The sequence below is a fragment of the Pungitius pungitius genome, chromosome 3 (assembly GCF_949316345.1).
Source record: "Pungitius pungitius chromosome 3, fPunPun2.1, whole genome shotgun sequence".
Classification (NCBI taxonomy): domain Eukaryota; kingdom Metazoa; phylum Chordata; class Actinopteri; order Perciformes; family Gasterosteidae; genus Pungitius; species Pungitius pungitius.
This window is the reverse complement of record NC_084902.1, coordinates 26,346,684-26,373,415: the sequence shown is the minus strand read 5'-3', so window position 1 is coordinate 26,373,415 and position 26,732 is coordinate 26,346,684. Positions and strand designations below refer to the sequence as shown.

Below are 26,732 nucleotides of genomic sequence, written 5' to 3'. Positions count from 1 at the left end.
AAGCCATTTTGAAAGAAGAAAGAGCAGAGAAGCGCCATTAGACATCGCCATAGACTTACCAGTCTCTGCATCTTGGCAGGAGGTCTGCGGATGCTGTAGGAGTAGTAGTTGAGCATGGCGTACTCGATCATGGCAGCAAAGACGAACAGGAAGCAGACGGTGACAAACAAGTCCATGGCCGTCACGTAGGACACTCTAGGTAGTGAGTTCCTGGCTACTGTGCTCAGGGTGGTCATGGTCAGTACTGTGGTGATACCTGGGGAGGTAAGGCACATATGAGTAATGCAGCGAAAATACTTGCTCTTTGCTCAGAGGCCTATTAATCACCATCAATAATACACAAGAGGCATTCTGGCTAGATTGTTGCATCCATCTCGAGCACCTGAAGTAGGAAAAGAAAATGTATTGATTGTTTTTTTTCACGCCCTCGATGTTGTAAAACTAGTTTATCTAAGAAGCTCTTTTGACATAGAATGCCTTTTTTAAACATGTATATAATACTTATATTGTACCATGGCTTCTTTGCTAGTAGTACTTTCACTTTTTCCAGGTTTTCTACACACCTATAAGGCCCTTACTTATGTGCTTGCAACCAAAATGGCTCCGTGAGGCTCTCTATACATGAACCAACAAGTATAAAAATGTAAAGTATTTGTTTAATTAATAAATATCATCCATTTAACTGGACTAAATGGTTCTGAACGTCTGCTCTTTGTAAACAGACAGATCTTCAGGAAGCAGGCGCCACCACATCAGAAGTTGATAGTCCATGACCTGCTGACACGTAAAGCCCAGATCAACACCCGGGACCACTGTGGACATTCTCTCCTTTTCTCCTTTCCACTTCTGTGCTAAGAAAGGACATTTTCTCAGCATTCAGGCAGTCGAGGGAAAGTACCAGTGAGTACGGTGAATTAAAAATTAAAAAAGGAAAATAAAGTCAGAGCATAGCATGTTGAATGAAGCCATAGTATAGCAAGTGAAACAAAAGTTCATAGTGTAGCATGTTGTAAACAAGTCCAAACAGATCATGATATAGCATCTCTTAAAAAGACAAGATAAAAAAGTGTCATAGTATGTTGGGTCAAATTTGAGAAACAATGTATGAGGAATGTCTGGTGATGTGGTGTAGGGGAAGATCAGAAGGCGTCACTTCTGCTGGTTCTATGTTCAAACCTGCCCTCAGAGATTGTGGGATTGAGTCCAGCAGTGGACCAGTGTCCTGCAATGGTAGTCTTTTTTTTTTTTTTTAGCTTCTACTTACACCGTCATGGTCAAATAGAAGAAACAAAGCCTCATATATATGTGTGGAGGAATAGCACAGGGGTTCAGCTTAAGGGCTGCAGAGTTGAAGGTCTCAGGTTCGACCCCCGTCATTGTGCATGTGAGTACATCCATGACAATTGCATCTGCGCTTGTAATAGTTTTGAGCGTGTGCTGTCAAACTCAGGGTCAAATACGAGAAACGAAAAGTATAAAGGTGTAGGGAGGAATAGCTCAGGGGGTAAGCTCTAAGGCTTCTGTTTGGTAGACCCGGGTTCGATACCAGCCAACCATATGTTGCAAGTTAAATGGGATGAGAGAAAAATTGGGAAACAAAGACCTCAAGGTCATTGGACATGTGAGACACAGTGATGAGGTAGGTCTTAACTGCACTTCGGTGTGTTGCGGTGGGGTTCTCCCCACCGGTAATTTCCTAGCTCTGATCCCACTGGGGTTATGCATTAAATGGAATTATATTTTGCGCATATTTTTTTTTACTTTCTAAAAAACTAACTAAAATAATAGAAATGAAATGAGTAATGAAAGTAATAATAACTACGAGTATGTATATTTGTGCAGCAGCAGTACAGTACTTCGGGGGGGGGGGGGGGGGTACTACTAGTACCAGTACTACTAGTACTTTCAAATTAGTCCTACCTGGAAAAAAAACTATGGGCAAAATATAATTCCATTTAATGCATAACCCCAGTGGGATCAGAGCTAGGAAATTACCGGTGGGGAGAACCCCACCGCAACACACCGAAGTGCAGTTAAGACCTACCTCATCACTGTGTCTCACATGTCCAATGACCTTGAGGTCTTTGTTTCCCAATTTTTCTCTCATCCCATTTAACTTGCAACATATGGTTGGCTGGTATCGAACCCGGGTCTACCAAACTGAAGCCTTAGAGCTTACCCCCTGAGCTATTCCTCCCTACACCTTTATACTTTTCGTTTCTCGTATTTGACCCTGAGTTTGACAGCACACGCTCAAAACTATTACAAGCGCAGATGCAATTGTCATGGATGTACTCACATGCACAATGACGGGGGTCGAACCTGAGACCTTCAACTCTGCAGCCCTTAAGCTGAACCCCTGTGCTATTCCTCCACACATATATATGAGGCTTTGTTTCTTCTATTTGACCATGACGGTGTAAGTAGAAGCTAAAAAAAAAAAAAAAGACTACCATTGCAGGACACTGGTCCACTGCTGGACTCAATCCCACAATCTCTGAGGGCAGGTTTGAACATAGAACCAGCAGAAGTGACGCTTTCTGATCTTCCCCTACACCACATCACCAGACATTCCTCATACATTGTTTCTCAAATTTGACCCAACATACTATGACACTTTTTTATACTGTCTTTTTAAGAGATGCTATATCATGATCTGTTTGGACTTGTTTACAAAACTTTTGTTTCACTTGCTATTCTATGGCTTGATTCAACATGCTATGCTATGATTTTTTTGACATGCCATACTATAACCCCTTTTCACTTTATTCAACCTTTATTTCTTTTTTTCTTCACTACACTGTGATTTACTTTTGGGGCTTGTTGTAACATTCTATACTGTCAGCTTATTTTGGACATAGCATACTGTGGTACCTTATTTCTCCTTTTTTTGACACACTATAGTATGAGGTTTTAAGTGCACATGGATTTTACTCAAGACCACCTCCCAATTCTCCAATAATATCCTTGCTCAGGTCCCTTAAGTGGTCGACGTTTTAGTCGCACATTGAGGTAGCTAACCCTTCCTAAAATAACTGTAAAAGTGAGGTGTGGTTAGTATACAATAAAAAACGGTCACACTGGTAAATCATATGACTTACAGCAAATTTTTGGCTTATTAAATATTTTTTTTAAAGAAAGATGAACCCAGAAACATCAGTGCAATTGGGGCCACTGATATCTTCTTCTATGAAGCGCACATTATTCTAGTAACCCCGCTGTCTTTCCTTCTTGGCCCCTTTCTCTCTTCCTCCCTCCCTCCCTCCCTCTTCTGTGTCCCTTTCATCCTCATCTCCCACAAGCCTTTCATGGCAGAGTGTGCTACTGTTTTGCCTGTGGTTTCCATAGAGACAAGTTGCTCCCATCTATTTCAAGCTACCTCCTTTGGTGTACTGTTCGTCTAGACTCTCTCCTTTTCGCCAGCTTAGATTAAAACACGAAGTTAGGTAAATTAAAATAAATCGCAAGTCTCACATCTACAGACAGGAAACAAGGGCCATCACAAAGAAGTGTGAAAAGCTCCAGTGCAATTGCCTGCACAGAACAGATCTGCTACAGACTGCAGAATGATGTTGACGGTATAATCACAGCAACAAGAAAGCTAAATTGAAATTCAAAGACGTGGCATTGGGCATAAAACAGTAATGGGGATGTTGCTACAATATGCTAACAAATATCAGACGTTGGTCCTTGGGATTTGTCCGGGCGAACAGAACAAAGCTTGTGTTCATGGAGCATCTATAAATAGCACTGTAGAGTACCAGTCAGGGATCAATGGCCGGCTCACAGGACAGCATGGACTTTTCTTTGACTACAGATCGAAGACCAATATTTAATTTGACTTGAACCAACATGCTGGGTAAATCCATATCTGCATGTTTTCACAACAATGAGCAAAGACTAAGCATCCACAGAGTTGTGTTTATGAACCCGATTTGGCCTGTTTCAGTCCTGTGTGGCTGTCACTACCATTTGCATCGCTTTATATATATATATATATATTATATATATCACTGTATATGTTCGGACAAAGTAGGCTAATGTGAAGTCGATATTATGCAGTGAAAACAGTCAAAGAGTGCGTATTATTTGCAAAAGTGAAGGTGTTCCTCGTTTGAGCTCTGAAGCGCTCCAGCACATCAACGCAAAGTGAAATGCAGCGCACATCGGAATGGACAGCCTCCACTGCAAAAGCTCGTTTGTTTGTGGTAATTATGCTGATGTTTTCAAATGAATGTGCTTGTGATCAAGGTAAAATGCTACATATGGTAACCTCAGTCTAATCTGGGGTGTTTCACACACCGTAGAGGCCTTGTGCATGTAATCAGTGAGATGGCCCCACATGACTCCCCTCTGACCAAAGAGACACTTGGGACTTAACAGAGTGCAGTAATTCCTCCTATAATTTATCTACCCAGCCATGCCTTTTCTTTATGGTCAGCTCGATATCTATTGCGACAAGGAAACTTTTAGGGAGGAAAACTTTAACGTATGTTGCGTTATGGCAATTAAAGTTAATTTTGCTTCAAGCTTTTTGTGGTAAACAGAGCATTTACATTTCTTCTCAACACAGTATGAGGGTCTGACTTGTCTGTACTGCGTCCCATCTCACTGCCTTCCTGGTAGAGTTTCCATGAGAAACATTGTCAACTCTTACACCCAAGCTGACACATCGCCACTGAAAGGCATGTGTGTGAATGACAGCTCTCGCAGACAAACCTTTGGATTTTAAATGTTATTTTCCCCACCGCTGCCGCAACATGAGCCAGAACTTGGTGTAAGCCTGGCCCCATGTTTCAGATGAATACAATTCCTGTGGTTGAACAAAGCTCCAGTGAAAAGAGAGGCTAAACTACAATCAATCAATTTAATGAACTCCAGTTCCAGCTCTCCACATTGAGCTTTTGCCCGGAGTGGGGAGGGACTACATCTCTGTCCCGTTCCATCTAAGCTGCAGACATTGAGGCCTAATGGAAATCAACCAGAGCTCTCTTGCTTCGACCGCTCTGCTGTCCACGCGTCCTGCCGCTGAAGGAATGGCAGGTGAGTGACAGCTCTTTGGAAAAACCACCTGGAACACGTTAGCAGCTTGTCAAGGCACACCACCTGGAGGGGTTGTGGCATCACCCGCCCTTTACATGGACTTCAACCTCTACGCTCTTCGACCAATCCATTTTCCTCCGGCTGACATTTCTTCCCCTTGGCGCTACATGCCAGCGCCTTTCACTACATGCCAGCGCCTTCCACCTCACACTCTGGTTTTGTTCCCCTCCTTTCTGTTCTTATCTCACTCCCTTTCAGCTTTGGGATCGGGTCTCATGGCGACCTGAAAAGGGCGGCGATGTGCTCGAAGAGACACATTAAATGACTTGTGTTGAGCCGATTGTGGCTGTTTATCAGGACCCGTGCAGCTCTCTGTGCTACCTGTTGTTTGAGGGAGATCACAAGCTTTTCACGGCCTTCGGTCATGTATCACAACGCCACCAGAAGCCTTGCCTTCTATGGCAGGCAGCCAGACAAACACGTTGCTTCTTCTAGCGACGTGAATATTGCTGGATAAAGACAACTGAATAATCAGTTGCAGTATTTCAGCACATTTCTAACTATAAAAAACACCCTTGTTTTGTCTCTCTCTCTGTCACAGGGTCAACTTCCATCAACAACAAACGAAGCCGAGCAGAACGCACAACGCGATTTCATCTTACAAGCGGCTTTCATTAACAGCAAGAGAACCAAGGCTCCATTAGTAACAACACTCGCTCATTAATAAAGTCGATATAACATGAGATGACTTTATTGTTCAACGCTCAGTGAAGTTCTGTCAGTGGGCTTCATAAAGGACACAACTCCAACGGACCTCTTTATTACCACTGAGGCGTTCCGAATGACCTTCTGTGATATCGGCTGACTGGCAGGTCGATGAAGGGCAGCAAGGACCCGGTGGAATCAAAGAACGTTAGAGGCGTGTGAATGCCGTCACGGTTCAAGTGACATCGGGGAGGGCGAAGGTGGGGGGTTGGAGAGGGCGTATCCGGTTAAGTTCTTGGGTCAAGTGAGTTAATGAAGAGTATTAAACCTTCACAAGCCTTACCAAAGATGCAAGGTACTGGTCCGTTTGTGAAAGCTAGAGGATATTGTAAATTCTAATTTCCATTACAATTTACACCATGACATTGCCACATCGACCCCAGAGGGGCAAAAGACCAACCCCTCCCCAAATCGATACAGTACAGCAGTATCACTTTGAGGGCGTAGAATTGATAAACATCACTCAGGTGCTATATTCAAGGCTTCCATCCCACCCATCTAAGCAATTACTCTTCATATCAGTTATACATTCGTTTCAATTAAGGTACACCAGCTACGGAATGAACGCTCAGTAAAGTAGAACTTAAACTAGACTGTGGATAAGGGGGGGGGGGGGGGGGGGGGGGGGGACTGCTAAAACTTGTAAGGTAGTTTTTCTGCAGCCTGTCAGCAACACAATGGATGTGCCCCCTTTCTATGGAAGACCTCCTGCATGGTCACAGTGACAAAGAAGATTGCACCACTGGGCCCTGGACCGGCTGCAATTGGATCATCGACAAAACATTCTCAGACTTCTCTCGTCCCATCAACACCATCAAGCTCACCCGCCGGCAACTCAAATATGCTCTCATTCTGACTACGGTATGTTATAGAGAGGCCTCTGAGGTCGTGATTAGCAACATCGGCACCCCTCAAGGGAGATGCACGTTCTCAGTTCCCAACTCACCAACTACACCTCCACTTTAACTTTGTTTCCTGACACCTTTATTTATTATTGTTCGCCACATGGTGCAACATAGAGCAACATAGAGCCCCCCTCCCGCCCCCCGGGGCTGATTAACAAGACAGTGAGAGAGCAGCGGTGGACTGTCTGATCCCATAACACCGACATTGTCTCCAGGACAAGACGGAGCGGACTGTTCCTTTTGACGAGCCTCAGATGCGCTGCTGAACACTTTCTACCAGCCTGTGGCCAGTGCACTGCTCCTTACCACATCTCATAACCCACGCTGTCATAATTCACACGTTGTGTTACTGGTTGTCGCATCCTATTCGCAATATTATATTACATCTCTATGTTAATAAAGGCAAGCACTAAATACTATTCTTATATCATTGTATTGACTTTGGATTTGAAAATCATAGTAACTGCAATATTTGTCTCCACATTTTTGCTTGATTTAAACAAATATAGTTTGTCGATAATGATAATGATATTTTAGTCACTGTCATGGTCATGACCTCACAAGACACTTACCTTGAATTCCAACTTAAATAGGGGTCGCCAGCACAACATCATCCACAGGAAAGCAAATGAGCTAATGGTAGGCATGCAGCGGGGAGGAAAATAATTCAAAATAATTGTCAACTCAAGCAAAGAAAATAAGATTAACGCCACAGTAATAAGAAACACTGATGGGACATTTCAAATTAGGCTTAATGCACAGCTGGAGGTGGAACATGCATATTCATTCATGAATGGCTGATATACAGTATAACACACACACAATTATATTTGATTCTTTTTTGTTGATCGATGTGCAAGTATTCCAGTAATATGATTGCTTTTGCTGGTAATAACTACTGCAACAAAAGCTGAGTTATAATATTGCGGTTACCAATCAAAAAGAGATTATTGCTTTTGCTATCAAGCGCTCCAAATCTCAGATTGAATGTGAAATCAAAAAAAGCTCTAAATCCTGCCACCAATTTTCAATTATTTTTCTTCATATGAGACTCAGTTGGGGCTTGAGTGAGCAGTGGCAAAGACACTTATATTATCCGGTGAAAGTATTCCAATTACCTAACGCAAAGCAAATGGAGCACAAAGCATTGGACATCAACACGATTACTCACCACCCAACATCAACAGGAAAGAAACAAGTTACTTGCTATTTGTTAAAACAGAACATATGTGCAACAAATAACGTGGAGTCCCTCCCAGTCACGTGGGCGGTGCAGTGGTGTACCTAAGGCTGTCCGTGCGGGCGTGGCGTCGCTCTTGATCCAGAAGGAGACCCAGGAGAGGACCACAGTCAGGATACAGGGGATGTAGGTCTGGATGGTGAAGTAGCCCATTCGTCTGCTGAGGTCAAAGTACACGCTCATCACCACGTATTCACCTGCCGTGAGAGAGGAGATGGGGTGTAAACATCCATTTCAGTGAACAGCAAAACTACGCACAAAGATGTTCCTCTCAGCCCACAACTAAAACGCAGTAAAATACCTCAACAAGTAAGGGGTTGATTGCCATGGAAATGTGTTCCTCTCGTGATGAATCAGGATGATTCATCCCGGCCAGAAGCTTCAGGCGCTCATTTGTGCCCGGTGCTATCAGACTGTACAACAGCTTCAGAGGAAACAGACTGTCCCTTTGCTCTGACCAGCCACACACACACACACACTAAGACGCGCACACACACTCATACCTCTCCCTCTCTATTGTTTCCGTTGGACTTGATTTGCATGTATTGCCTGACAAATACTTAGAGAATTGCTCTCATATCATAGCACACTCTAATTTCATCTCATCCTCATAAACATTATTATTTATTACACTATGCTATAGTGTAATAAATAATAATAAATATAATAGTATACATATTATATTTTATTCTCTGCTCTATACAGTTGGCCACATTATACTATACAAATAAATTTGCTTGGATAGTATACTTTAAGTTGTAGGTTATTTGTATTATTATTCATACACTATATTGTAGAGCTATAACCCACACCCCTAAGTCACTTTGAGATGTTATTGCAATATTAGTTCAGGTAGCAATCTAGTCGTAGAGACTGTATGCGCTTACAGAAGGAACACATGACGTAAAAAGAACAATTTTTACTCTTTCATATACGTGTACATATATCTGTACTAATTTCTGTTCTTGTGCCAAAACACCTTACAATGAGGGGGATCACATTATTCCTGCTGTTGGCATTAGAAAACTGGGCACTATACACATTATATACACATGTATGTTCTTACACAGTGCCTGGATACAGCCATGCAGAGCTCGAGTGAGAAGTGTGTTGTAATTTGTGTTCATTGGAAGTTGCATCCATCTCAAGGTGACCCTGCTATTTGGTAAGGTACCATACTTTTAATCCGCCCATGAACAACACACATCTATCCCCACGGAGCACTGAAGCAGCTTGCTGAGTAATTAAAAGGTCTGATCTGTAGCTGGAGGCTATGTCTTGCTTTGCTTTTAACTTGATCATTAAAGCAGATTTCACTCAACGATTGTTACTATTCTGCACTTTATTAGATGCGATAGTTTGCAGGTAGTCAGCAAATGTTGCAAGAAGACGTATCTGTGTATTGTGTAACAGAACAGAGGTGTGCTTACCAAACAGCCACAAGCCGGGGATTGACCCTTGAGGAAAATCATTTACATATACTTAAAATGAAAAGCATTTTGGACAGTTTTCTAATGAGATTGTCACGAGTATCCAAAGCTGTACTAAGATCTTAGTTCTTCAGTGACTTTAATCAACACTGTGAAGAGCTGATAAACGTCACTGAGATTTGTCAAAGTCATTTTGGAATTTTTGGTCCTTCAAGACTACAAAAATGTCTTACATTTTGGAACTAGATTTATAATTGCTTTAACTAAAATAATCTCGTTGAAATGGGAAAGCAGACTGATTGAGAAAAGACAGACGGAAGGAAACCGAAAAGCTGGTAAAAATATGAATAAAAAACGAGGACGCTCCTCGTTTTTTATTCATATTTTTACCAGGTCCAACCAACAGTTTTACGTTAAACGACGGCAGCAGGGAGATGTTGAGCTACAACACTTGGCAACCAAAAGCCATTGCTCGGTAACCTTGACAAAGTTCTGCATCAGACGAGCATCACTTTAAATATCAGTGAAGAACGTTGTTTGATAATCTGCTGCCACTCAGGCGCTTCCATGAAAAGGATGTGGCATTGAATAAAACATCTGTATGAGAGGACCTTTTGTCCTCGGCTCGCAGCTGAACCTCACCTCATACATACTCTACATAGAATTGAAATGGCCATTTTAATCAGCAGGTGCAATGAAATGAGCGCCAGGTCGTGGTGACACTGCAGAGGAGCGTTTGTCTAAATGTGAGCGCGTAGCGGTTCTCTGCACGCTGACTCGGATTTACGTGATCAACGTGTACACAGAGGTTTTTCGGTTTGGCATATATTATTCTTAAGCGACTGTTCAGAATGGCCCCTTGCAGATTAAAAATAAATATGATGATAGACATTCACTACAAACAATTTGTTAGGAGGAGACAGCAGGTTTATTATCTGACTCGGGGGTTAAAAAATGGCTTGACAGATCTATGCGACACACTGTTTATTTTGAGCTTTGTATGAAATTTGAAAGAGATCTTTGCTTCAAATGCAAAATAAAACACAATTGGGTGTGCTAGTGTCTGGTTTGGGATTATAAATAAAGGATATGACCTACACAAAACCCATATTACAGCCATGAGTGAGCATCTCCTGTGCAAATCTTCAAAATGTGAAAGGCTAGACGCTAGATGTTTGGACAAATGATGCTTTTCTTTTATGATGTCGGCATGCCTGGAACTGTCACTTGTACCCCTGATTTTGAAGTGGCCAGCTGCAGGTTAGTGAGTACGATAAAAAGGAGCTGAGAAGAACCTTCTAATTGAATGTCAGTCTTGTGACCCACGATGGAATTAAAAAAACAAGGCATGGTATTGTCAGCCATTTCACAACAGATCCCTGGCAACAGGCATCTGAAGAATTTCCAGGGTAAAGAAAGAAAAAGACGGATCAGCATGTCTGTTATGTAACGGCAGGGGGGGGGGGGCATAATGGGAGCTTTTGGGGGAATTTGCGAGGGCGTAGTATAACAGAGCACTAAAGTGTTTGGGATTCCGCGCTGTGGTCTTTTGAAAAGAACGGCGATGAATTGATAACGACGGAGGATCTGCGGCGGGGATCCCCGGTGGCGCTGTGGCCACTCTGTCCTCATTAAAACCGCCCCATCTCTCATGTGTCTATGAGCGACGCAGCATAAAGCTAGAGTTAGGAGACAGAGAGAGAAGGAAGTAAGGGGAGATAATCGCAGCACATTCACAGTTTGTCTTGATGTAAATTAATGATCGGTATTTTTAGCCTAGGATCTAATCATCATGCGTGTGGAGACAGAGCCGGCAAAGTGAAACAGAAAGAGGAACTAGGTAATAAATGGGAAAAACTGCTAATTTCTCTAACAGCGTGAGGTAGATGTGTAGGTTCTGCCGTTACTTTTTAGCATCTCGCTGTGTTATGACAATGTAGCCGGAGACCAGAAGTCATTTATAAGGCTCTCAATGCCTCGGGATGCTCTTCAGTGACCTTTCGGTTGGCGTGATCAAACAAAAGGTCTTATTAGATTAAACCCGATGCACAGAAATGGGTTTAGTAGTTGAACCGATTTTGACTGGTTAAGAAGTATATATTTAATTTAAACATAATTTGTGAACTCAAACACTAGCGCGCTACAACATTTTGCAAAATGAAGCTATACAATTAACTTCCACTCAACTTAATGATGTAAAACCACTCCTTCTTATCTCCTTCCCAACCGTGCGGAGAACTCCTGTTCCTCAAATATTCATGATGGGCGGTTCAGCTGAGAGCCGAATTAGGTGGCATTAAACAGACCCGAGCACCAAAGACAAAAGACCGTATGGCACAAACTAGAAGGATTATGCAACTCATAAGCAAGGTTAAGAGGGGTTAACAATTGCTGTGTCATGCTCTTTCACTATCTCCCTCATTCATAATGCTCCGCTTAATAAACTGTTACAATCTGCCATGTGAAAGCATTAAGAATTCATTAAGATCTTGTCCATCGCCGTGCCAGTTGAGGGTTTAATTACGGGCACCTGCTGCAGCAACAACATTTCTGTGTGCCTTCCAAACACACTTCAATGAAGTCTTCAAAGATCACAAGGATGTATAACCCGGCTGAAAGCATTCGGAAAAAGGAAAAGGAGTGAATAATTAAACTTCCTTTTTAATCTTGGTGATTAATGTCAGCGGAGAAGCCTATTTGCCCTTGCACCCAGAGGGAATACTCAGGAGCTTTGAGCTGGTAGTTTTATGATTACATTTATGTGCACGATGCTAATGTTAACCTGTGCAAAGCTTCGGGCACCGAGGTAGTCAAGCAGCTCGGAAGTTTTATTTTGAAGCCTGCCGAACAGCAAGCCGATGCAGCATGCAGCGCTGACCTGACCTTTGACCTCCACTACAGGGAGAGAGGAGGTGAAAACAGCTTCCCTGAAGGGATTAACAACGTTTCATATTATTATTATTAGCGGTCGACCTTTCCTCGCCGTCCTTCCTACCTGCTGTTGTTGTGAGCACATCTGTTGTGTTTCGGAGCCCCATGAAGTCAAACTGGTAAAGCCTCCAGTACTTCTGGTCTGAAGTCTCCACAGAGTTCCGGCTCCACTTGTACACAATCTCGTCTCGAGGGTAGCCGTCTGGAAACACACAGAGGGCCAGTCAAAAGTGTGATAGAAAAAAAAGACGCATGGCGAGAGAAGAAGACCGTGGGAAGGATAAATGCTGTCGTTATTGTGTGCATGACTTAAACGCTCGAGCCGCTGATCTTCGCAGAGGGAGAAGCAGATAAACACAAGACAATGCAGCGCCAAGGATGTCTATGCTAATGTAAATAAGAAGCTAGGCTCATTTGAAAAGTAGATATATGAATATATAGTTTTGTTTTTTTAAACAAGTGACTGCAATAATGAGCAGGAATCGTTGAGCCTGCAAATCAGACGTAATTATTTAAATAGTCACATTTAGAGGACAGACATTTATAAACAAGAGGACCAATCACATATATGACATCTTTTTGTCCCCAAACAGCAACATTAGAGGGAAAACATTATTGCAATCATAATTCTCTTGTTGTGTTGGTACATTATCCACTGCAAACAGTATTATCATTATTTTACCAGTATTTTTTTAAAGCTCCTCATCTTTCCTCCCGTTAAAAGCTCCCTGAAGCCACATGTTCTTCCACACCAATATAAACCACCCTCTTCTGTTGGCTTTGCCTCTAATATTGGCCTTGTCTATCCTGGAGGGAAATATCACAAATTATCTCAACGTCTGCCACATCGCTGTAAACAAAGTCCTGTTACGTGTGTGCTTCAAAAGAACATCATGTGTGTAGAGATAAGAGGGAATCATAGCAAATTAATATTTGAACCTTCCTTATTTCATGCGTTGGGAAATCTAGTAAGCCACAGAGCTACTGCAGCTATTACAAACAATCTGTTTCCCAACTTTGACGCTAGGGGTATTTACCTTTCAGCTATTTAAAACATCTGTTCCTTTACAACATTTGGGGAACCTACATGCCGTTTAACTATAAAAAACGCATTTCAGGGCTGTCGAGGCGAGAATTTACATGATGAGGATAATTCCGACTCAAAAGCCTTTCTCATCGTCTCAAATTTGGAAAGACAATTTCCATTCGTGACGTCTTAATAGGGGACATATTTCATGGCTGGTCCACCTTAAATGTCAGTCCACCTTAAGTGAGCCTTTGAGCTAACCTCATTGAAAACAATACACAGAAACTTAACTCGAGGGAATTGCTTCAGGAACATTTTTCACCCACAAACTGTACACACACTTTACATTTGATCTATATATGTAGTGAGCTAAATTATGATAAAAGCTTTCACACTTTTTAATAATTAGTCATTCTTGTAGCTTTCAAATGATGGACACAGAATAAAAGAAGTACTGAAAACTTTACAGGTTTTGCCGTTCCTAGCACGCAGCAAGAGATCAATCATGGACTGAATTTTCAGAATGACTTGTATTTGACTCGTATGTAATGGTATGTGCACTAAGAATGTAAATATGCAACTAGTACAGCAACATGGCGGGTGTTCTTTAGGTTTGAAGTGATTGCGGCTGTGCCTGTGGTGTGGATAACTGGATGGCTCTGTGTAATCACACTTTTAGTTTTCTATACTCAGCTCACCAGAGAAGTGTCTCCTAATGTATTAGACTTGAAATGAAAAAAAGTCATGAATTCAAAACCTCCACGTAAACATCTGCTATCAAAACATATGAAGGATGAATTAGATAGGTCATCGAGGCATTCATCATGCTTATACAGTTATTAATGAAACAGCATGCAAATGGTTTTTGGTTTGCTTCATGATGAAGATACAGATACGTGCATGAGGGCCTTTACAGTATCATAATGGATTTAACAGAAACTCGCTATCAGTAGTAGGAGAGGTCGATAGCAGTTACAGCTGGTGAGAAAGGTCATGGGGTTTGGGCAGTGGGAAGCATGAAGGGCTTCATTATCACCCTGGTGTGCAAAGCATCCAAAAGCATTCTGTCAGATAACTGAAATGATGTCTAAGGAACTTCAATCCATGAATATTGTGTGTAGCCAACTGTGGCTTAACAAGAAGTCTAGTTCTGAAATAAAGCCCCCTTTCTCAATATCATTCCAAAGACGTCCTCATTCAGCAAATAAAATATCCATCTGCATTTGTATTCATTATTCATGATTGATAGCATCACTTTTGTTGCAAGGCCAAATCTAAAATACACAGTACGCTGCTAAATTAATTTAAAATCTCAATATGTTTGATCAATTAATTGGAATTATTCAGTTTCAGCAGAAATACAAAAACATTACGGCTCTGAATCAAAAGCTGAAGATCTGCGTTGCAGCTACAGACAAAGAAAAATGTCCATCAGGCCGGTTTGAGTTATTACTGAAAATCCTGTCATTGAGAGCAGAGACATAATGGAAGCCCATTTGAGCTCAATAGCTCTTTCACTACCAACAGTGTGCAGGGACTTCCGCTCTCATCACACTCTGATGTGAAAATAGTCCCGTAATTAACCGAACTCCATGCGGACACGGGCAGGTCGTACAATGGCCTGTGATAAATGCTGCCATCTGTAGGCGCATCAGGTAATGATTAGAACCTTAATTATATCATGTGGAGCACTGGAAGATGTCCGGTCCATCAGAATGACCGGTCATAGATACATCTAATGACACTTTGGTGCTTTTTAGGTAGGAGGGGGTAATTTCATAAGCCACCAGTTAATGGGACTATAAACGTTTTGGGGACTCCAATTTCACGCCAGCATCAAGCCGTTAGTAGTGCTAATGCAGTCATCATGCCACAGATTCTGGCTCGAAACCACTTAAATGAGTAAGAACATAGACACTTTGTATTAGGGCTGAGGTAATCAGTTTCAATTTATTTCCATTTCAGTTTTAATCTCCTCAGATAAGTTGCAACAGGTTTGGGGGGGTATGGGGAGGGGGGTTGATGTGTTGATAGAAAATAGTTCCTTTGACCAACCTAAATGAAGCGATAAACTAGACGGGAGGTTCTGTCCTAGAGCTAAAGCTGATGAAACAGCCGTCAGTGAGAAACTTAGGTGTCGCTTGTGACTCTGGTCCAGCGTGGGAAGTGTTGGATTGGTTTTGGATTTGGGTTTTTCCAGCAGAGAAATATTGATAAGTGTGAGCCTATTGGGTCTCAAGATGAGAAGGAAATGATTATTCACACGTTTTATTTAATGCTGTCTATATAAAGGGATCAGAAATACTGCTGCTGAAGAGATGTAACCCCAATCCTGCCCTATTTACATTTGCTTTCTGTTATATTCAGAATGTATATATACATACATTTCAAAATTTGTCTCAGTTTGTTTTATGTCTTTTGTATCAATTCTGAAAATTTGACACGTCTGTAAATCGGTCGTCATACTTGAGGGTGCTCCGTGTATAGGAACAGCAACGCATGAATATCGGCTTATTTGTGGATTAGTGTGTGCATGTGTTATGCTATTGCCAAAACTCACAGCTGGAGAAGACGAGGGGACAGGAGTGTTCGTCCATTGGGAAATTATGGAGTTGCAGCTGGCATTCTGCATTGATGGTCATCCTGAAGAGGGGTGGGTGGGGGGGTGAGAGAGAGAGGGAGAGAAGAAATGCTTTTTTACAGGTTTCATTTTCTCGGCCCTTGAAGTGCATGATATGAATGCACAGAATTCCTCACGGCTTGGGTCACATGATGCACACTGCACTATATGGAGCGCTGGCTTCCAACCAGATGGAGCAGAAACCCACTTGGTTGCATTGTTGATGTGCGAAATCCCTCAAAATGACAGAACTGCTTAATCATCAGCGTCAGACATGTTTTCTGTCGAAGACGGCATTAACTCACGGGTCAGGGCCCCGAGGCGTGTAAGCTTCTAGAAGCAGTAGTACTTAGCTATGATCACTGGACAAGTCAATACACCAGATGTTCTGGGAAAGCAACGGTGAGCACAAAGACACAGGGGATTAGTTTGAAATGAAAAAAAGGAATCAGACTAAATATACATCTCCGCTTGTTACTTGCAATTAATCTTTAAATGATTTTTAATATCCCTGGACACGATGGGTGTAAAAATGATACCATCCTGAAAATTTTATTTTATTTTTGATCTGTGCTGTGTTGTGTGTGTCTGGGGCACAGTTTCTCATTCACCCATTTCGACTGAAACAACGGGATCATAATTCAAAGCAGGAAAGCGGCTCGTCTCGCTCGTCTTGTTTGTAGGTGAACAAAGTGCAGATGATGTACTGTGCAGCCCCAATTTGCATAATATTCCTTCCCTGTCGAGAGCCAGTAAGACCAAATATGGTCAAGAGTGCAGAGCCGAGGTGAGCGAGTGTGATCGCTCAATGCAAATACGCCTCCAAACATACGCCTCTTTCAGATTTAATATGCTTTTAATGAAACAATCATTTTATAATTCATCACTGAGGCACGCATTAGCAAAAGAGAAATAAGCTATTAAAAGAGAAACATTCAGTGGGAAGCTGTGGCAGTTAAGAGGAAGATCTTGAGAGAGCATGTTTTCATTTTTCAACACCAAAACTAAACCGCTGATTGGTTGTAAAAAAAAGTATTGTACTAGCAGTAGTTTGTCTATTAATGGGCAATGCTTTGAAAGACCAAACCAAGGTAGTGGATTCAAATGGATGTTTTTATTGCAACATATTTTTTAATATAAGCAGCTATTTAAATAACTATATACTATATGTGATCATGGAAGCCAATAAGCCAGAAATCTAAGTCATAAAACCATAACAGATCTACAGTATGAAGTAGCCCATCTTTAGTCTGCACATTGTTGCCACTGCATTGATACTGAAAGAGATCAACTTAAAGAGCTTTTGAGGCAAAAATGCTTGCATAGAGTTGCCCGTTTGAACAACATTCGCATTAATTTGGTGTTTCTGGCCACCTGATGCACGAGATTATAGTGTTGACTCTCATTTTAGTGAGCTCCAACATATCGAACACATCCTTTAATCTTTATTTGTGCAATTCAAGCCTTTTAAAAACTACATTTTTTATTTGCATCACACAAAGGGAGGCAAGCAATGTAAACAAAACGCTTATAATGAAATAAAAGGAGCCGTTAGGTAAGAGCACAACTTTAACTGCTAAATGTGCCACTATGTTCACCAGCTGGCTGCTTACTGCGTCTACCACAATGTGCTACTAAACTACTAAATACTAAAAACTTTATCTGTTATCACAATTGGGGATACTGCACGTAATCATTAGAGCCATTGTTCTTAATCATATATCTATAAGTGCAGCAGCAGTTCTAACCTTGGTTAGTTGAAATTGTTATTGCCGTTAAAACACCGCAAATCATTCAATGAGCTTGATTTTAAGTCATTTTTAGAATTAACTTCTTCTTACAGTCCTTCTGGTTCACCTTCATTGGATTGATTTGAGTCCACAAGACGGGATCAGAGCAAACCTGCTGACCTGTGCATCTGTTCCTCCAAGGGCTGCAAAAGCAAACACTTCTATGGTCGTGTTTGCTTTTCGAACAAGGTCTAGTTTGAAATTCGGAGTACGCAGGTGCAGTTGGATCCTCAAACAGGAAAAAGTTCATGTCAGAGTTTGAGAGTTCATCAAACCAGATGCCACTCAAATATAAAAAGAACCCGACCCATCCAATCCCAGGTGGGTTTTTATTGTCGACTAGCAGAATCCAACCAGCAGGAACACGTGACATGTTATCATGGTGCAATGGGAGTTTATTTTCTTCTTTGCGGAGGTAAAGCATGGCTTTGCAAGACTTCAATTGAGAATAACCATCATTGGGGAAAATGTATTTGATTTTACACGTATGTTTTTTTGTTGACCTGTGTGATGTTAAAGTGTACACGCAGAAAATGCTGTGGTGTAATCATCCACCTGTGTGATTTGAAACAGTTTTCTGGAACTTTAAGGACAAGAAGTGGGTACTTTGATGTGGACAGACAGACTTGTGCAACCCCTAACAAGATGGGAATTTACAGATCTATGTGTTTTGATCACTATTGAAAACTACTGAGAGGGGCATGAATTTTAGATGACTGCAGCTTGAATTAATTGGCAAAATGCAGCAATAATTTGCCTATTAATGAGGACGACGGTGACTTCTGAGACGACAGGAAGCTAAAAGTGAAATCCATGTTCAAATGATTCACAATCTGGGGTGACGTACAGGTTCTCAATGTTCATATTGTCTATTTCATAATTAAATGGTTTCTAGTTGAGGTTAAATTCTGAAGACTTAAAAACATGTTTTGTTGTCCTACTATTTCATTGATATACCAGATATGCCATTGACTCCCTGTGTCCGCCACCTTGTTGGATCTCTACACTGAGGTCTTTGTTGTTTGCGTGTTTTCGTGTCATGTACCTCAGCGTGTAGAGCACTTTTCCATTGTTCCAGATCCGGAGCAACTGGTTGGGCGTGGTGATCCAGTGGGAGTCGGCGTTCTTGGAATTCCTAAAGATGGTGTCGGGCAGCCAGATCAAGCCGACCATATTGCTGGTTGAACAAGAAGCAGACAAAAAGAGACACGGCGAGACAAAGAGAGAAGGGATGGGGGGGTTATACAATTCCTTATTTGACTGAAATGTATGAAGCAGATTCACCTCCCAATAAGAGGATAATAAAATACCCAGGCAACAGCCTGAAAACCAAGTACATCAATCAATTTGTTCCATTAATTACAGGCCTCTTCCCGCGAGTGAGACGAATATGCTTCTCCAATGAGATATTCACAGTATGAAAATGTTGTAACACAATAGTTGTTGCAGTGGAAAGAAATTGTCACAGTGGTGTCTCAGAGCTGAGTACATTTAAAAAAACAAAAAAACATAGTTGAACGTAAAATGGTGTGATTCTCGATGGAAACCAGCACGGCTGACATGTGAGGGATTTAAAAGTCCAGCTGTATATCCACAGTAAACCCAGCATACCTGTTGAGGGTTAGTCGCCTACTGCTGCTGCTGTTGAACCGCAGACGGGTGTCCACCCAGGTCTGGGCGAAGATAATATCGATCTGGTACTCCTGGCGAGAGAAAGGCAGACTCAATATATTGATCGGAGGAGCCTTTGTAGAGCAGCACAGAGCGGAGGAGACGGAGGAATTGTGCACGCTGAGCAGCCTCGGTCCGGTCTTTGTGCTGGAGCTGATGTGACCAGATCAAAAGGAAATACTACAGCAGCACTCAAGCACACGTTATGCTTTCATATGGAAATTTAATTGACCCATTGCAGAATTTTTTTACTTCAGCACTTCTCACCTCAATATTGACTCATCTTCTAATTGTGACGAGGTTTGACACAAAATCATTATTTTCATTACACAATATATAGATTTTAATGACCTTTTTCACCACCTTTATTTTATAATAGAAAAAAATGTATACATAGACAGACATATATAGCGTATATAGCTCGGTTTGCTCGCAGATTTATCTGCCAAGTGACTTAAGGTAAGCAGGCATCTCAGAGAACGTCCCTTTGGAGACCATGCATCCAAATGAAGGCTAAATGTCCCCCAGCGAGTGTGACGCTCATTTACCATCATCTTGAATTTGCGAAGATGTGGGTTCTGCTGACATGTGGCCAACTAGCTGTCTTAACTCACCCAATCCTTACACTCCCAATGGCACCACACTACTGTTGCTGCACTACTAAGATGAAATGTTAACGTTGTGGTTGCATTAGTTTACAAATGATGCAGCATGTGTTCAGTAGTGAGGGCTCCTGTTAGTGAGCTAAAGTGGTCTAGCAAAAAAAAGGACTTTTCACTCTGTAAAGACTGTGGAAATAAAAAACAATTTCAGTGATGCAGGTTAAAGTAAAGACACATTTTTATCCACTCCTCATGTACTTCCTCCTCGCGCCTCATTCAGTGCCGTTCTAGGAACGCATCGTTCTTCTTTGGTTTGTCGATAGTTCTCCCGCACGCACTGGTTGTTTGGTAGCTAGTGGGCTGCACCAATGCTGTGTGACGCTTTAAGTGGTACTTCACGCTCGTAGTACTTCACGCTCGTAGTACTCTGGTGATGAGATACTTCCGTTTTGCTGTGGTAACAAATAGCTTTGCTTTTATCGACTGCGCTGCCTGCTAGAGATTTCAAATGAAAATGTCCATTTAAAAGTGCCGTACGTTTCTCCATTTTCTCGGTTATTCACACTGTAATGTTGACTTACCTTTTTTTTTTACTATGAAGATCAACTTCAATTCCACGAGTTAGGTTTTAGGGGGCAAAAGTGCAGAAAACACCACCAAACCCTTTCAGCGACACTAATACGAAAAGACATTCTAGCATCGCAAAAGATAAAGTCAGCCTGTAACTGTCTGTGAAGCCCCGCCGTCTGCAACCTGGAGACAATCTTTACAAACACAAACCATTAAATTAACCTGAGAGCAGAGAGCTACACAGTCTCCTGTTTTCATGGTAACGACAGGACGCAGCCCACTCATTTGCTGAGGCATATAACATCTATGTAGTCAAGTAAATTCACCGGAGATTAAAATCTCCCCTTTCCAAGTTAAACAGGACTGCAGTGGCACACTTGCTTAAGAATACAATGTATTGTTGAAATCACGCACAGTGATTCTGTGGAAGTAATGTGAGCAGTCGAGCTATGAAACCCATTCTAATACTCTGAAGTCAGTTGGGAAATATGACGGGATTTTCACAGGAAGTGAAAGACTCCAACAAGGCAGGCAGAAGGTCACTACATCAGCTGGAAGTCCACTTTAGAACGAGGCGGACTGTTACTTCAAAGATAAGGTCAGAACAGTGAGAACTCTTTGGAAGCCATTTACAATCTTTGGGCCGATATGAAATGTAGCAACGAAAGGAACTGTTAAGCGATTCTGAATTATCCTTTTTAAAGAAAATACGGATCGACTAAATTGTAACAGAGGACGGATCGTGATTTCATTTTTCTTTAAAAGGCAAAAGTTTGTCCAGTAAGTCAGACATAAGACCCTTAATTTAAAGTGAAGCTGCACAAACCCACGGCAGAAACATCACGATTCTAACCAGCGTTCCTCCTTTTCTGACTTTGCTTTGACCTTTTCCATGAACAGACAGACGGGACCTGACCTTCCTGATACATCTGTTGCCACAATCCCCGTGGTTACTGTCGGCACACTCGACCTTTGGATGATAATGATACGGAGACATGCGTCCCAATAAATAAGGCTGCAGACCACAAAGTGTTAAATGACCCCCCCGCCCCCACCCACGCACAATGGGACTTTGTGCTTCGACCGGGTCCTTTGGGAGACTGCACCTACAAGCCATTAGTCACTAGCCAATGAGGCCAAGTTTTGCGAGACTAAATTTAACTACAGAGGTTTGCTTTATTCACCTGGGCACCCATTTCAAAGTCAGAAAACGGGGGTGTTAAGGGAGAGAAGCAACAAAGCACCAACCTGAAGGCAAGCTAACCAACAGTGACTTGTGTACGTTCTAATGGGAAAATCCAACATTTAAAGTGCCAGTTCCTTATTTTGGGTCATAAATAATTGATCTTGGGCCTTAAACTGTTTTGCTTCCGTCCCTAACTAAGTTTTACAGAGCCAGCGACGTCACAGGGTCAAAGAGGAAGCGCTCTTTGTGTGTAATGAGAGTCCGAGTCCCTTCCTTGGAAGAGGGCAAAAGGGCAGGTAACATTCTTTCGTGTGCATGTGAAGGGAAACGTTAGCATAACTTTAGAATTTAAGCACACACATTTGCCCCCACTCTGGGGAATGGAAATACCACTCCGATAATAGGAAATCCAATACTAAAGCCACAGGAAGTTGACATTAAAGCACGTCGGACTGAAGTTAGTTTGCTCGACTTGAACTGCGTCTAAACAAACAGATTCCTTCTTATCCGGCCTCATCATTTTTGCATGGAGGCCGATCGCTCCTCACCAATTACAGACGCCACTCAGACACACTCCCCACATCCCCAAAAAATGGGTTTCCCGTGGGGCGCAAGAAACTTAATACTTTGTATCTTCATAACTTTGGGTTCAGTGGGAGCCTGATTGAAATCTTCACACTCACTGAGCCAGAAAGCTTCTTCCCGCATGACTGTTTCAGATTGCAAACCTTCATTGAATAAAGTGTCTGGGTTAGTGATGACAGGCTCTCTATCAATATTATAAAATCAATGATTTCATCGAGTCGTCCGTTCTTTACTAGCGATTTCTCCATTCGTTATCTGATGCGATCTGGACATGAACAAATGCGATTGAAAAAAGAGCAGAAAAGAAAAGCAGAAAACATTGGATTTTTACAAGAATATTATGCATTGAAAGATCTTAGCTGAATTCAAATCCAATGTGAACCTCTATTGCCTCCTGCTTTATTATATGCTCATCTTCAAAGCTTTCTAGGTCAATGAGTTGCTCCTTGTGAGGAAATTGTAAGAAAAAAATCTTAGAATTATCACATTTCCCCTAAGAGTCAAGATTAGATCTCGGTACCCGGAGGAGGACTTCTAAGAAGATCCTTTAGCAGAGGAGAAAATGTTTGAAAGACAAATGTTTGGAAGACAAAGGATGAATGATGATTACATCCTGATCGATGAATGTACCAATTAGTGTTGTGTGCCAATCCATCGTAAGTGCGACTTACGATGGATTCAAGGATCTCTGTCCACACAAAGCTTTTCATCAAAGGCACAAGTGCAAGTTAAAAGGTTACCGAAGCGGACTCCTCACTTGGCCTCTGTGAGAAAATAGACTAACTGCAGCAATTATTTTGCAATAACCCAATTTTGATTTGCAACGTTTTGTCATTTTGGATTTTAGGGTTGACCAGGCCTGTTGGTGAAACTCTGAAACAGGATAATTACTTTTAAAATAACCACAGAAGACAACATCGTTATACAGTAATTAATTATAAGAAGTACTTTACCTTGGACTGATTTTTACTTAATAAAGGGTTGGAGTTCTTATTTTCTTAATTAGTCAGCCTACCATGAATATTTCACCATAACAACTCCCTCATAAAGGCCTCTACTCTGCCTCATTGCTGATTAAGTAGAATCCAGCGAGCTCTAAAACACCATCTTGCATTTTATTATATTATGCTTTGCCGTGGAGGAAAGCTCAAACTTAAAGCACAGATCACTGACTAATGTATTTCTTCAGGCAAAACCGATGCCGCATAGTTTTGTATAAATATTTATAAGTGAAATATTTATATCTCCCAGACCTTAGAAAATTGGTCGCTGGACTACATTTTCTAGAAGTAGAAAGATAAACAAGAAGAGAGTTTGATTTCTCCGAATTATCCGTCAACTTCTCCGCGGCTATCGGCATAAACAATATTTAAATACACCGTGCTACTCTCAGAGCCCTCATATCCACCACTTAAATAAACACATTCACCCATGATGCATTGCTGCACCCCGTGGGCGGCCTCACGGCGATAACAGAGGCTACATGGGTAACCATCGAACCTCCGCTTACGGGGCCGATGAACTTCTGACAAGGCTAATAAACAAAAATAAGTGTTACCGCGGGATATGTGTGCCGCTAATCCCATAAACAAGCCTTTGTTTTGATCAACCAAAGAATCAAATAAAAAAAGAGGCAAAAAAAAGGATGAGATTTGCCTACCGAGCCGCTTGTGAGACCAGAGATGGCGCCAACCGTCCGCTGGGCTTCACTGAGCTTCTGCCCTGAGGAACCATCCACGGCTGGGTCTCTTTTGGATTCACTTTTCATCGTACTGGTAACAGAGGTAGCCTGACTCGGCCAGTGGTGCTGCTGCTGCTAATGACGCGTGGGCAGCAGAGATTATTACTAGAGATTATTTTGACTTTCTTAAATGCTCCTAAAGTTTGTTAATACAAATACTAATAATGATAAAAGAAAGATTTAAGAGGAAAAGTGGAGTTATCGCCATTATCAGCTAATCAATAACTGAGTGGATTGTGTCATGCACAGTTGCACTGATGATTGGTATCCACTTCAAACACACATATGGCCATCAAAGTCTGCAGTATTTATTTTACATTATACACTAGTTTTAACATTTCTACTTTAAATTAGACATAAGCATGGGGCTTAGATTTCAAATCCAAAGGGTATGTTTGTTAGCACGAGAAATAAGTGGAGACATTGGGGGCCCGTCTGAGTGGCCTCTGCTTTCAACAGTTGTGACCCTTTTATAGAGATCACATCAGACATTTTTTTTCTTCTTCTGAGTTTACTTGTCCGACCTTCTGCACACCAATCAAATAACCTTTTCCTATGACTTGTCCGCCTCACTTTCCCTGCACCTAAATGAGTCACATCATTGAAGGTCAAGCATGGAGAAAAAGGTAAAAAAACAACACACCGCCTGTGTGTGTGTGTGTGTGTGTGTGTGTGTGTGTGTGTGTGTGTGTGAGAGAGAGTGGGCAATTGAGAGAGAGAGTGAGCGTGGGGGTCTGCGTCGGTGAGTCAGGCACAGTGGGAAGAGAAGAGGAGGAAGGCGGAGCCCAGAGGTCCAGGTGGAGAAAAATCCCCCCCCCCCCCCCCCAACCACCCAAAAAACATTAAGAGGTGAGCCTGATATGTATAATTTATGATTCAAAGTGCGCTACTTTTCTCTTTGTCATGATCGTTGGATTCAAATCTACGTTACGGCGAGCCTAAAAAATGAAGTAGGACACAAAATACACTTCATGAGCTGCATCTCAAAACTGAAAAGAAAATTATATTCACTAATAATGTGACACATACACACACAGTGATGAACCTACTAAGCTGAGAAGCCATTTATAGCCACAGAGTGCGCCATGATTCTACGGCTCCATGCGTACACACAACCAACATCAAACGGGCCACAAGGCCAAATATTGAGGGTCAGTGGGTTTTTTATTAGTACCTATGTACCTATGGATATTCTAGTTTTATTTACCATCACGCTGCTGCGCACATCTACTTTGGTTGAGCTCCTCCAACTACTCCCGCACGCACACGCACACGCACACACACACACACACACACACACACACTCCAAAACAATCGAACCATCAGCTACCAAACATGCCGTGGTAATGACAGTGAAGGGAAGCAGGTCAAGTGAAGAATACTCGAGTTGACAGCTGGAAAAACAGGACTGAAGATATGAAATTAAATTCTCTGTTCTTCATTTCATTCTGTACGCTACCAAAATACCACAGCGCAGAGACGATGGAAGGACTAAACAAGAGAGATCCAAGAGCGTCTCATTATAACTCAAGCGTGTGGAGTACCATCGAAATGACAATCCCACTCATCCTGAAACCAACATGTGTTTTGTGCACTAAATTGATTCAGACTCTCAATGATGTCGGAGACTGACCCCGCCTGTGGCGTTTTACTTGCTTTGCGTCATTTATTGAATTGTAATTAAAATGGATACGCAGCAATTAGGTCGGGCGTAACGACGATTTTAATAATCAACCGTTTAACCGTTAACAGGAATGTTAAAAAGTAATAGACGCTGGGGCGGAGGCTGCATGCGATGGGGTTCTTTTGGTAGCGGTTATGGCTTCCTGCATTGGAAAGATGGAATCAAATGCATATTTTCAGATCTTTATTAAAAAGTGTTGCCTGCTGCAGCCGAAGCTCATGCTAACGGGGGCAGAGAGAGAGAGAGAGAGAGAGAGAGGACCTGAGCTGCAAAGTTGCAAAATGCTGCATAGAACTAATGGAATCTGCTGAGTTGGATGGTAACAACAGTGTGAGGGTTTGGCAGTACAAGCTGAATCTTTCACATCCTTTGGAAATTCAAAGAATTTTAACTAGAGTCAGTTTTGAAGGCACATATTTCAGAATCCAGCCAAATTTCCACTGCGATTGACTAATAACGTCCTCGATCAACTCTGAGACAGTTCCTCTCCTCCTTCAGTTTCAATAAGTCTCATTTTCTAGATGGATGAAAGTTGAATCAAATTTTAAAAATATCTGTACGCTGGAATAAAACCGACTCTTGAACAAACAAACATTCTCCAGCTATTGAAGTACGAGTCTCTTCTGAAGAGGGTCGTCCTCTGGTGCGTCGCCCCCGCACGAGTGTGTGCACAAATCAAAGAGAGATCGCCACACACAGGATGAAGGAACACATTCCTGAGCCATGGACGCCTGATCTCCCTACCGCCGAGTGTGTGATTGACATTGGAATAGCAGCGAAACCACACGGCCCTCATTGGTCGGTGGATCTGTCGGTATTGGTTACCCTGGGCTATTATAACATCTATCCAGACGGACGGAGCTGAGCGAGAGTATGTCTACCTTCTAGTGAATCTTGTTTGTGTACCTTGTAAGTAAGTGTCCCCTTTCACAAAAATAGCGT

At 42.0% G+C, this 26,732-nt stretch overlaps 2 protein-coding genes across 2 annotated transcripts in view; one reads left to right on the top strand and one right to left on the bottom strand.

The window, feature by feature from the left end:
- The window catches only part of cfap221 (cilia and flagella associated protein 221), a 57,891-nt gene extending 51,534 nt beyond the window's left edge, over positions 1-6,357 (top strand). The window contains exons 26-27 of the mRNA XM_037467448.2: positions 723-900; positions 5,645-6,357. The gene's annotated coding sequence lies outside the window, so the exon portion shown is untranslated. The remainder of the gene's footprint in view (positions 1-722; positions 901-5,644) is intronic.
- Positions 1-26,732, bottom strand: part of LOC119215366 (gamma-aminobutyric acid receptor subunit gamma-3-like) — a 52,640-nt gene that overhangs the window by 2,975 nt on the left and 22,933 nt on the right. The window contains exons 4-9 of the mRNA XM_037467471.2: positions 19,363-19,454; positions 18,797-18,928; positions 15,902-15,984; positions 12,379-12,516; positions 7,998-8,150; positions 60-256 (exon numbers count right to left, since the gene is read on the bottom strand). Of these exons, the coding sequence (XP_037323368.1) occupies positions 60-256; positions 7,998-8,150; positions 12,379-12,516; positions 15,902-15,984; positions 18,797-18,928; positions 19,363-19,454 (795 nt within the window). The remainder of the gene's footprint in view (positions 1-59; positions 257-7,997; positions 8,151-12,378; positions 12,517-15,901; positions 15,985-18,796; positions 18,929-19,362; positions 19,455-26,732) is intronic.